General features: G+C 43.3%; 1 protein-coding gene across 1 annotated transcript in view; it reads right to left on the reverse strand.

Moving 5' to 3' along the window:
- The window catches only part of Cfap251 (cilia and flagella associated protein 251), a 65,826-nt gene that overhangs the window by 580 nt on the left and 51,752 nt on the right, over window positions 1-13,494 (reverse strand). Inside the window, exons 21-22 of the mRNA XM_026403016.2 lie at window positions 1,686-1,914; window positions 853-954 (exon numbers count right to left, since the gene is read on the reverse strand). Of these exons, the coding sequence (XP_026258801.2) occupies window positions 853-954; window positions 1,686-1,914 (331 nt within the window). The remainder of the gene's footprint in view (window positions 1-852; window positions 955-1,685; window positions 1,915-13,494) is intronic.

Below are 13,494 nucleotides of genomic sequence, written 5' to 3' on the forward strand. Positions count from 1 at the left end.
ACCTAAAACTTAAGAATAAATATTTTTAAAAATTTAGATTCTGGGAATGGACAATAAAAGAAGGTGTGGAATTAGGGAGACAGGCAGGGAAACTTTGTCACAGCACGGACGTAGCAGCCCTGACCACTGGGGCGTGTTGTTGGAGACATTCCAGCCCAAGAAGGCCCAGAAGGGCTGTTTGGATTGGTTCCTCCTGAGTGTAAGTTCAAGCAGCGTTTCAGGCTAGTGGACTAAAAGGAGAGAGTGGAGAATCGGGGAAGGCCATGAAGGAGGATCCCATTTACTTATTTATTTATGTACTTGTTAATTTATTTTCTGAGTGCTGGGGGAGCAGGCTCTAGTATGCCAGGTGACACTAGGCCAGGGCTCTAACATGGAGCTACACACCAGCCCAGGACCGTCCCGAAGCACTCTAATGTTCTCACAGCTTGAAGCTGGGCTTGTGTCACCACCAAGCTGTCGTCTCTCCTTATCTGTGTCTCCCTGTCAATAGTCTTGTCTTGAAGCCGTTGCCACACTGCACCCTCTACTAGTGGCTGGTGTTCACCCGCTTAACGCAGAAACCCCTTGACTAATGGGATGAAGAACAGGTCGGTGAACTAAAGGGAAGAGCAAGGCCAGGAGACACAAAAGGACAGCAGAGGGCAGGGGCAGACGCTCTGGTCGGCAGCCAGAGCCCCTGCACACGGCTCCTCATAATTTATTCAGGTGGGACTCCCAGCAGGCTGACTTTGTGGAGTGCACAGTCTTAAGGAGAGTGGCTTGCGCCAGTCAGGAGAGATAAACACACTTAAGTCTACAACAAATTAGTAAGCCACCAGCTGCATGCCCAGACAGAGCCGGCCCCAGTACCTTTGACAGACGAGGCCGCAGGCTCCGATTTCCACCCCTCAGGATTCAGGCCAAACAGTGTGGCAAAGCAGTCATGCATCTCCTCCTCTGTCATGTGCTCACCTGGGCGTCAAAGAGCAAAAAGAGGCTTTTCAGCTCTGGGGGCCAAGCACAAGATCTGAGTTTGGGATCATCAAGCCAAGGTCTTAGCTTCCACTCTTTAAGGTGTTCAGTTATTCTGCCATTCCCTTCTCTTTACACACAAAGCACTTAGGAGAGTCCCATTCACTGTCAGAGCACTTCCTCAAGTGATGATAAAAGTGTGCTCCCATCAGGGAGATATGCTGGGGCTTGTAGAGAGAAATAAGACAACTTGCAGAGAGACTGCCCAGCTTTATCTTCACGTTCCCTTCACCAGAACCCCCCAATTAGACTCACAGGAACCTCCCCTTCCTCCAAGAGAGAGCTCACTTGACCCCCCACATAAAATAATGTGGAAGACAGCAGGTAAACATAAAAGCTTACTTTGGCGCAGTTTTATTTCCCGAATATATCCCAATCTGATGCTAGCCCTGTGAGAGTGATAAGCTGGCATTTGAATCCCCATTTTATACGTGAGGATGATGAAGTTGGCAGTTTCCGGAGGCTGGGACATGAACCATGTAGGGTCCCTCCCCTTACCCCACACTTGCTGGACATGGAATACAGTCACAGCATCCTTCATGGTTGAAAGGCTCTCAAATTACTATTCTTTCACGATGGATGGAGATCCCAGGGGTCTGTCTCACCTAGGTTGGTTCTCCCTACTTAGAAAAACCCAAGGATGTTACCAGAGATCCCCTTCATGTATCTACCTTTAGTTAGGAGCAGTTCCAGGAAATCTTCTCTCTGAATAGCCTTTTCTCCTTTGGAATTGGTATAACCAAGAACTTTAAAGCTCTCCTGGATGCCACTCATGGTGTTACCGAAAGGTGGCCTGTGGTTAAGGTAAATTTTGAAGAAATCTGGTAGGTTGATCTTGTCAATTAGCTTTCCAGTGTCCACGTATTTACTAAATTTGATTTCATTAAACATGTCATCAATCTAGGGAAGAAATTTAAGAAAAAAAGATCATGGTAAACGGGAAAGACACTTTGTTGTTATACTTCTAAAAACTGAAAAGGAAGAGACTGAAATTCACAGTCAACTTGGAACAAGTCTGTTAGAGTAAAATTGTGCCCCCAGAAAGATATGTTGAAGTCCTAACCTTCGGGACCTTATTGGAAATACAAGTTTTGCAGATGTAATTAGTAAGACAAGGTCATTCAGACACTGTGGCACACACCTGTAATCCCAGCTACTTGGGAGGCTGAGGCAGGAGGATCATAAATTGGTAGTCAGTCCTGGCAACTAAGTGAAACTCTTTCCTAAAATAAAAAATACAAAGGCCTGGAGTGTATGTAACTCAGTGGTGGGACACTCCCATACACACACAGATGCACAAAGATGAGGCCACACTGGAGTAGGCAAGGAACACCCAGGGCGGTCCTGAGAGGCAGAGACTAGACTGGGAAAGCTTTAAGCCAAGGAATTGCAAGGACTTCAAGCAACCACTAGAAACTAGAAAGGGCAAAGAAGGATTCTCCTCTGAGGGTTTTCCAGGGAAGAATGTGGCCCTGCCGAAAGCTTGACTTGGAATTCTGAGAGAATAATCATTTTCTGTTGTCTTAGCAGGTACTGGGCCCTGGGTGCAATGCTCAGCACCCAAATTAATTAATTAAAATCTCTGTTGTTGTAACCACCCGGTTTGTGTACTCTACTAGAGCTGCCCTAGCCCCGTCAGGCTTGTCAATACTACAAGGACTGGCAGGAGCACTTTTTCACTCCTTTCAACTAAGGATCTCATGCTGCATCAACTACTTCTTTGTCATGGGAAGCAGATAGTAGTCGTATTTTAAAGTTAGAATCCTCAATAAATTGGAAATGGGTTTAGTTGAATAAGTCAATAATTCAGTAGGGAGCTCAACGATAGGACCCCATCCCTAGTAAATTTAAGACAAATAATTGCTCCATAATTCCCTTTTCATCAATTTTATAATTTTACTGTGTGATATTTTATATATACAACAGATTATATGTAACATATGTATAACTTACATGGTGTGATTTTTTAGAACAAACACCTATTAGTCATAGAAAGGGTCGATAAAATTGACAAATATTAGCCGAATTAACCAAGAAAAAAGAGAAAAGGATTGAAGGAGATGACATCATTACTGATTCTACAGAAATAAAAATAAGCCTAAGGGAACAGGATGGACAATCGGGTGTTAACAAATTAGAGAACTGAGATGAAATGAATAAAGGCCTAGAAAGATACAAATGACCAAAACTTACTCAAGAAGAAACCGTACCATTGAATAGACCTATGGCAAGAGACTGCATTAATTTTTGAATTCTCCACAAAGAAAAGTCAAGGGCCAGATAGCTTCACTGGTTTCCACCAAATATTTATAGACGAATATCAACTTTTCTACAAATTCTCCCCCAAAATAAAAGAGACTACTTTCCAATTCATTCCATAATGGACAGTATTACCCTGAAACCAAACATAGAGCAAATACTTCACAAGAAAAGAAAACCATAGACCAAAATCTCTTATGATTTTAGATGCAAACATTCTCAATAGAACACAAGCACACTGAACCTAGCAACATACAAAAACAACTATGCACCAGGACCACGTGGGGTTTATCCCAAGAATGCAACATTGGTTTAAGATTTGAATCCCAAAGTAATGTTAAACACGATTATTAATAGAATAAAGGACAAAAAAAACCCATATTATGTTTTCATTAAGTGCAGGAAAGAGCATTTGACAAAAACACTAATGCTTCACATCATAGAAACACTCCACACACAAGGCTCAGGACAATTCCTCAGCTGGTAATGGACAAGTGTGAAAACCTTACAGCTAAACTGTCCCCCTAGGCCAAGACAAGAGAAAGATACCTACTCTCAACACTTTTACTCAACACTTTACTGAAGGTTCTAGCCAAGGAAATTACCTGGAAGGCGGGGCAGGAGAAAAGAGATAAAAATACCAGATTTGAAAGGAAGAAGTAAAGCTATTTCTATGCAGCTGACATGATCTTGTACATAAAAAAATTCGAAGGAACCCACTAGAATCTACCAGAACTGTTATCTAAGTTTAACAACTTTACAGGGTATGAGGTCAATATGTGAAAATCATGTGTTTTTCTACATACTAGCAACAAACACCAGAAAAATGGAAGAAAATACCATTTCTAATAGCATCCAAAAGAATAAATAGGAATAAATTCAACAAAAGAAACAATGAACTTGTGCTCTGAAAAACTCTAGAATATTATTGAAAGAAGTTAAAGAAAACCTAAAGAAGGGGAAAGACCTCCCGTATTCAGGGCTTAGAAGATTTAATACTGTTAAGGTGACAAGACTCTACAAATTGATTTATGCATTCAGCAGAATCTCTATCAAAATGCCATCTGGCTCCCTCCCCCACAGAAATTGGCAAGCTGATCCTAAAATTCAAATTGCAAGGTACCAAGTATAGTCAAAAACAACCTTGAAAAAGAACAAAGCTGAAGGACTCATACTTCCCAATTTTGAAACTTATGACAAAGCTTCAGAAATCAAGACACAGCATGACAGACAGACATGAGGTTCAATGAAATGGAATTAGGAGTCCAGAAATAAACCCTCACCTTCATTATCAATTGATTTTTGACAAGGGCAGCATGTCAATTCAATAGGCAAAAATAGTCTTTTCTACAAATGGTGCTGAGACAACACGATGACCACACACAGAAATGAGCTCTAAATTCGTCAGGTCTAAATGTATAAGCCCAGACTATGAAATCCTAAAGAAAACATCAGGGTGAATCTTTGGTTTAGTCAGAATTCACAGATGTGACACCAAAGCACAAAACAACCAAAGAAAAATGGAGAGAAAATTGAAGTCTACCAAAAATAAAAATATTTTTGCTTCCTAGGACACCATCAAGAAACCAAAATGACAACCCACAGACATATGTGTAGATCAGGTATGTGACAAGCAAGGGACTTGTAGCCAGTAAACACCAAGAACTCTTCTAACACAATTTAAAAAAAAAAAAAAAAGATGGACAAAACCAATGAGAAAGTGGGTAAATGATCTGAATAGACATTTCTCCAAGAAGACATGAATGGTCAAGAGGCACATGGAAAGATGCTCACTTGTCATTAGCCACTAGGGAAATGCAAATTAAAACCACATCGAGATGCCACTTCATATCTACCAGGATGGCTAAAATCAAAAAGACAGGCGTTGGCAAGCATGAGGAGAAATGGGAATGCTGATGTGCTTCTGATAAAAGCGTAACCCAGCACGGCTGCTGTGGAAACCAGTCTAGATGTTCCCCAGATGAAACATGGAGCCCCTGTGGGACCCTGGAATCCCTCTCCTGGTACATGCCTGGGAGAAACAAAAGCTTATGTTCACATGAAAATTTGGACACGAATATTCATATTCATAGAAGCATTGTCATAATGCTGTGCAATGGAAACAACCCAAATGTCTATCAACTGACAAATGAGAAATGAGAGGTGGCCCATCTGTGCAGTGGGGCATTATTCTGCCATAAAAAGGAATGAACCACATATACCTGCTGCAACATAAACGAATCTTGAAAATATATATTATGAGAGATTATGCTGCTAAGTGAAAGAAACCAGTCTCCCCAACACCACTACTGTAGGAGTGGTGCTTTGAAAGACCCAGATTTGGTGAATTCATAGTGAAAGAAAGTAAAAGTGGTTGCCTATGGCTGGGGAGGAGGTTTGGGGGAAATGGGGAGTGCCTGGAAATGGGTCTGGGGTTTCCTTTTTGGAGGATGAAAATGTTATACAAGTGGATTGTGATGCTGTTCACACAACTGTGAATATGCTAAAATCCACTGAATTACACATTTTAAAAGGTATATGGTCAGTGAATTCTATCTCAATTTTTTTTTTCCAAGAAGCCATCACCCAACTAAATAAGAAAGTCACCAGTGCCTTGCATCTATTCAGGTGCCTCTTTCCCGGGGCCACCTCCCACCTCCTGCCCCACGAAACCATCCTTTGAATTTTCCATTTGCCACTCTCCACTGGTTGAGACAGCTTCATTCATGAGCCCACATCCCACAGACTGCTTCCTTTTACTCTGAAGACCCTTGGATCACTGCAACCCCGGCCATGGTTGCTGAGTGGCCCCCGTACCACCACAGCCCACTAGCTCCCTTTGCTTCAGCAAGTTCACCTGCAGACGTTTGCTGCTTAGACTCGCACATCTGCATGAAGCAAACAGAAAACATGACATTTTTCACTCCATCTGTGTGAGAAAAGAACTGTCAGATGCTGGCTGTCTGATCCCAAGAACTTTACGGTACTCCGCAGAGCTGCTTCGGCCTCCTTACCTTTTGATCAGGAATGCCACCTCCTCAGAGATAAACGAAATGCCTCCAGGCCCTAAGTGCCATTCTGATAAGGGTTTCATTTTGGCCATTAGCACAGGACACATGATTATGCCACCACCACCATCACCTAGGCAGCCCATGGCAACCTACCTAGGCCCAAGGAGGGACTTTTTTTTTTTTCCCACTGCTGGGGATGGAACCTAGGACCTTGCCACTTGCTAGGCAAGTGCTCCACCGCTGAGCTGCACCCTCAGCCTGTCACCCAGTATTTTCAAAGCAGCCACAAATTCTCAATGCAACATTTTAGAGATGGTCTTTTGAAATAACATTATTGGTTATGGATACAAATTAAATATAACTGACACTATATTAGTAGCTGTAAGGGATAACACTGTTTCGTATTAAGTTTTATACAACTGCATGTTATTATGTGTGTAAAGTTTTGTACAAATAAAACACCACCCAGTATCATACTTACATACTACAGTATCTTAATATTATATAATTTTAACTGTATTAATATAGTGTATGCCACTATTTACTATGAACCAATAGAAACTAAATGTATAATCATTTTTATTTATTTTTTAGTTGTTGATGGACCTTTATTTTATTTGCTTATTTATATGTGGTGCTGGGAATCAGACACAGTGCCTCATACGTACAAGCAAGCGCTCTACTGCTGAGGTACAACTCCAGCCCCTGAAAGTATAATCTTTGATGAGAGACTTAGGTTCCAACTTTGGCACTGCCATTTTCTATGCATGGGACCTTGAGCAATTACTTCACATTCCTGGCCTCAATGTCCTTGAAGAAGGGGTTAACACAGTGATACATATGCACTGGGCTCTTGAGATAATATATGTAAAATGCTTACACAAAGCCTAACACATAGTAAACACTCAACAAACAGTAATTATTCTATGATTATTATATTTTCCATGCAATTGCTAATTAGAACATAGGTAATTACAAGTGACAATATATAATTATATATCATATTAATTAGATATAGTAATTTATAACTGTAAAATTGTAATATATATAAATTATTAATGTAATATACAATTGAACTTAGTTCAGAAGCAGAGACTAGGATGACAAAATGGAATCCAATAGAATAGTGCCTGAGTTAATTGTTCCCAGAGTTCCAAAGATCTCAGGGAACATTCTCAGCACAAACCACTCAGTAGGTGACCCACCCCTTCCTTTCTTCTTCCCGGTGATGGACCAGGAATGGCTGCACAACAAGCAGGAAGCTGGCAGCTTTGGCATCCCTGACAGCTCCTTCCTGAGTCACCTCTGCAAATGTTGGTTGCAAAGGCAGGTGCTTCCACTTGTCTAAACAAAGCCCATGTTTGGAAGAGGAACCTCCAAGATGGAAATGGCATGCTGAGCACCTTCATAATGCCCTGGCATGAAGATGGTTTTGGAGGAGCAGGAGGCCGCGCCGGCCTGTACAGAAGACTGGTTGTCCTTTATCGCAGGCTAGCCCATCATCTGCTAAGGCAGCGTTTCAGTCCAGTCACCTGGGGAGCTTTAAAGATTCGGAGGGCCAGTCCCACTCCCAGATCCTGATTTAAGTAGTCTGGCGTGGAGTCTGAGCAGTCACAGTGTCTAAGAGCTCCCAGTGATTTGAATGTGTGGCCATGGCCAGGATGTCCAGCTTGAAGGCAAAGGACTCTCAAACCGTATCAGGCACCAACACGACCATGTGGGCCTGGGTAAAACAGAGACTGCTGGTCCCACCCCAGAGTGTCTGATTCAGCAAGCCCACGATGGGGCTGAGAATCTGCATTTCTTACAAGTCCAAGTGATGCCAGGGCAGCTGCCTGGGGGCCCACCTTTGAGAACCACTGTCTTGGGACACAGGGGTTCATGGAGGTGATGCTCATGTCAAAAGGAACCAGCGCCAGCCTTGTGATTTTCAGTAGCACAATGATGGGGGGCAGGTGTGGGCTGAGTGTGGTGCTTCGGGTCCACGCCCAGCTCCTGTGTTGAGCTGTCTGCCTTAGCAGCAACTCAGTCAGCCTTAGCCTGGTGTTGCAGGAGCTCAGGCAAGTACCACATGGACAAGTGGACAATATGGGGCCATGGAAGAATTTCTGAGAACTCACACAGGCTTCCTTGGAATGACCACTCACTGCCCTGGTTCATGTCCTCAGTTTCTAGTAGTTACTGTGCATTTGTTTGGCCAAGGTGGGATATTATTTAATGATCTGTCACTTGATTTACAACTTTTAGGGATTGGGGCCTCTGATGGTACAGCTGACCTAGCCCCTGTGACCTGAGGGCGGCCTGCCCTTGGTGGGCTAGAGTCCCTCATGCAGGATTTTTACTTCTGCTTGTCACTGACCCAGGTAGGCCTTTGGTTTGTGGTTCCTGCTGTCAGCTGCACACCCAGGGCTTCTGAATTACGTTTTATAATTAAGTTTTATAAGCTCCCTGTTTAATGGAGAGGAACCCGATACATTTGAACTGAGGCCACTCGGTGTTCTTGTAAGAAGGCTGCAGATGGGGTTGGCTTCCTTTTGTGATGGTTTTACAGACTCCCAGGCTGGAGCACTCTCCCTCTTGCCCACAGCCTCCTCTCCACATTCAATGCTCTCTAGAACATCCTCAATGAAGCAGGAGGCAGCCCTGGTCACAGCTCATCTCCCACGCCTCCTCCCAGTTGCTCACTCCAGCCCTGCCTCCCTGGCCCAGCTCAGGGAATAAGTCAGGCAAAGAGGATTTGGGGCTGGGCAGTGTCACGATATGGCCCTGTCTGCAGACACCTCTGAGCCCCCTGGGCCTCACAGCTGCCCTGGGTCTCCTCTGGAACTATACAGTGGTCCTCCCTTATCCTTGAGGGATATATTCCAAGACCTCTAGTGGATGCCTGAAACCACAGATAGTACAGAACCCTGTATCATCATTTTTTCGATATTAACTAAGCTCTGAACATGGATAGTGGTTGGTCATAATTTTTGTGATTTTAGGTGCAATAGCAAAATTAGTGTACATTTCATTTCCTTTCCTCATGATTTCATAGAGGGTTTGTTCTTACTATAGATCTTAGTAACCTGAGCATATGATTTTTTCTTGGAGTGGGGAGCGCAGTTACTAGGGATTGAAACCAAGGGTTCTTTACCACTGAGCTACATTCCTGGTCCTTTTAATTTTATTTTTAATTTTGAAACAGGGTTTTGCTAAGTTGCTGAGGCTGGCCTCAAACTTGGGATCCTCCTGCCTCAGCTTTCTATATTGCTGGGATTGCAGGTGTGTGCCATTATGCCTGACCTTTTTAAAAATTATTATTAAAAAGAGAACTTTTGCCTTTTTCATTAAAGGAAGCACTTTCCAGTTTCTCTTTGGCATATCCAATTGCCAGCATCACTATACTTGCACTTTGGGGCCAGTAGGTAAAATAACAGTTACCTGAATACAAGCACTGTAATACTACAGTGGTTGACCTGACTACAGAGCTGGTTATGAAGTAACTAACAGGGGGGTAGTGTGTACAGAGCAGATACAATGGGTAGAGAGATGGTTGTCTTGGGTGGGATGGAAAAGGATGGCACAAGATTTCATCATGTTACTCAGAAAAACAATTTAAAACTTATGAATTATTTCTGGAATTTTCCATTCAATGGATTCTGGAGCCAGTTCTCACCAGCTAACTGAAATCACAGAAAGCAAACCTATGGACAAGGGGGTGTTACTATATCTGAACAGCTGCCTCTTTATCCTGGAGTAGTGAACCCCATGGTCAGGTTCTGCCCCCTGCGCAGTTGGGCCACTTGGCCACAGAGCTTTCTCCCAGCTGTTTTATACCCTGTGTGAATAACGCCAACCAGAAGGCCTCTTATGATAACTTCACTCATTCCCTCATCAGAGCCCAGGCCTCAAACTTTCAGGGACTCTTCCCCACCTCTGTGAATGTTTTTTAAGAGTTTCAAAGGGATGTTGCTATTTGAATGACAAGTCCTGTACCCTATCCCAAAGCCACAACTGAGGGTTTGTCAGGTGCCCACAGCTCTGAAATTCTGATCTTGCCTTGTGCACCGTGAAGCACCAGATGGATTCTGATTCAAGTCAAGAAATAATATGAGGGCTGGGGATGTGGCTCAAGCGGTAGCACGCTCGCCTGGCATGTGTGCGGCCAGGGTTCAATCCTCAGCACCACATACAAACAAAGATGTTGTGTCTGCCGAAAACTAAAAAATAAATATTAAAAATTCTCTCTCTCTCTCTTTAAAAAAAAAAAAAGAAATAATATGAATGGAACTCAGTTTGGCAGTTCCTCAAACAGTTGGACATGGAGTCACCATTTGAGGTAGCAATCCACTCCTAGGTACATATGCAAGATAAATGAAAACACACATCCACCCAAAAAATTACACAGGAAGGCTCATAGCAGCATTTTTCATAATAGCCAAGAGCAGGGGCAACCCGAGTGTCCATCAGTTCATGAATGAATAAATAAAATGCAGCATATTCACATGAAGGAATAGAATCTTATTCAGCCATAAAAAAGAACGAAGCACTGACACACACTACAACCCGGATGAACCTTGAAAACATCATCCCAAGTGAAGGAAGCCAGACATAAAATATCACATATTATACACTCTCATTTATATGAAATGCCAGAAGAAGCAAATCCTCAAAACAGAAAACAGATGGGTGGTTGCCAGGTGCTGGGGGAGGGGGAAAGGAAAGTGACTGTTAATGGACCTGAGGTTTATTCTGGGGTGATAAAAACACTTGGGATTACATGGAGCAGACAGCCACATAACTCTGCGAACACGCAAAAGCCATTGAATTGCATACTCCAAATGGATGGATGGTATAGTGTGTGTTGCATCACAGTAAAGTTACTAAAAGAAAAGAAAAGAAGCCAAGCATGGTGGCATGTGCCTGTCATCCCAGCGGCTTGGGAGGCTGAGACAGAAGGATCAAGAGTTCAAAGCCAGCCTCAGCAACAGTGAGGCGCTAGGCAACTCAGTAAGACCCTGTCTCTAAATAAAATACAAAATAGGTCTGGGGATGTGGCTCAGTGGCCATGTGTCCCTGGGTTCAATCCCTGGTACTACCCCCCCGCCCCACACACACACACAAAAAAAAAAAAGAATGAAAAGCAAAGAAGTAATATGGAGGTGAAGACATGGCAGGAACAAGTAACAAAACTTCAGATCCAAGGACATAAGTACTTTAAAATTTGCTGGGTGTGGTGGTGCTCAGCCACTCGGGAGGCTGGGGAGGAGGATCACGAGTTTAAAGCCAACCTCAGCAAGTTGGTGAAGCCCTGAGCAACTTAGTAAGAATCTATCTCTAAATAAAAACAAAAATTAAAAAGGGCTGTGGCTATGGCTCAGTGGTAGAGCACTTGCCTAGCACATGTGAAGCACTGGGTTCCATGCTCAGTACTACATAAAAATAAATAAAGGTGTTGTGTCCATCTACAACTAAAAATATTTTTTAAGTATTTATTTTTTCAGTTTTAGGTGGATACAATATCTTTATTTTATTTTTATGTGGTGCTGAGGATCAAACCCAGTGCTCCATGCTAGGCGAGCACTCTACCACTTGAGCCACAACCCCAGCCCTTAAAAATATTTTTTAAAAAAAGGGCCAGGGTGGGCTGGGGTTGGGGTTCAGTGCTTGCCTGGCATGTGTGAGGCACTGGGTTCAATCCTCAGCACCATATATAAGTAAATAAAATAAAAGATCCATTGACAACTAAAAAAATATTTTTAAAAAAGCAGGGGGCCAGGGATGTGGCTTAGTGGTTAAGCACCCCTGGGTTCAATCCCCCAAAATATATAAGATATATATTTTTTCCACCATCATTTTTTTTAAAGAGAGAGAGAGAGATTTTTTTTTGAGAGAGAGAGAGAGAATTTTTTAATATTTATTTTTTAGTTTTCGGCAGACACAACATCTTTATTTGTATGTGGTGCTAAGGATCGAACCCGGGCCACACGCATGCCAGGCGAGCGCTACCACTTGAGCCACATCCCCAGCCCTTTTTCCACCATCATTGCACTACACTTTTTTAAAAAAATTTTTTAGATGTTGATGGATCTTTATTTTATTCATTTATTTATATGTGGTGCTGAGAATCGAACCCAGTGCCTCGTACATGCTAGGCAAGCGCTCTACCACTGAGCCACAACCCCAGCCCCCATAAAAACTGTAAAGATTAATACATGTTTGTTGTGAAAAATTCCAACAATGGAGATATAAATGTCCTGTGAGTCCCCATCCCACAACAATAGCTAGGGTGGCCGTCTCAACTATCAAGGTTTTCTTCCTCCTTTGTACCTAATACATGTAGGATCAGAGCCAGGGTCTGGGGTGGGCCAGCTTAGTCCTAGACTCTGGACCTGAGTGACTGCAATCCTCCCAAGGCTCTGTGCTCACTGTCTCACCTGTGCAATGGAGAGGGTACAGCCAGCTGTGCCTCCTGCAGTCACCCTGAGGATCAAATGACCCAGGAGGACCAAGGGCCCCAGGGGTTCAGCAGCTCAAAGCACAGCTCCAGAGAGAAGAGCTGCTGCTGCTGTAGTTGGTGGTCGTTACAGTATCATCACCTACATTCCTTTTTCCAGTGGCTCATGGTATCCCAGGATTTATTTCTTTAATGTGTTAAGTGTTAAAGTCTTGTCCTGCTCTGGTCTTTCTGCAGGAAGCTGTTTGCTGGGTAAGGGCCCAGCCTGGAGGCTCTCAGCGGACCAGGTAGGCCTCTCCTAGAACAGTGGGCCATTTCTCTTACCTTCAGGATGGAAATGCCTCCCAATATTTATGTTTCAAAGCAAGACCCAACATACTGAGGGCCTCTCTTCAATGTGTAAATTTCCAAACTCCCCTGGGATCTTTATCAGAGCAGAAATTGTGCCCATGATTCCTGGCTCAAATTTCTCCCCCTCATTATGGGTGAGGCTGGACTACTTGGCTAGGTCTCTCCACCCCAGCTGGGACCACATTTTAGCCGTGAGAATTCATGCACAAGGCTTTAGGAGGATCTATGTGTTTGTCTTTCTGAGTTTTGTTCTGAATACAAAAGCAACACAAACTATGGGCTGCAGTTAAGAAAAACTGAGTAATATGAAAATGTAGGTTTGAAGTTCCTCATCCCCTGCATTTGTAACCTGAGTGTCTTCCAAGAAAGGTAGAGGTCTTCATTTACAGACCCCTGGGAGGGTGTACAGTGTACGCTGGG

Source organism: Urocitellus parryii, chromosome 3 (assembly GCF_045843805.1).
Source record: "Urocitellus parryii isolate mUroPar1 chromosome 3, mUroPar1.hap1, whole genome shotgun sequence".
NCBI lineage: Eukaryota > Metazoa > Chordata > Mammalia > Rodentia > Sciuridae > Urocitellus > Urocitellus parryii.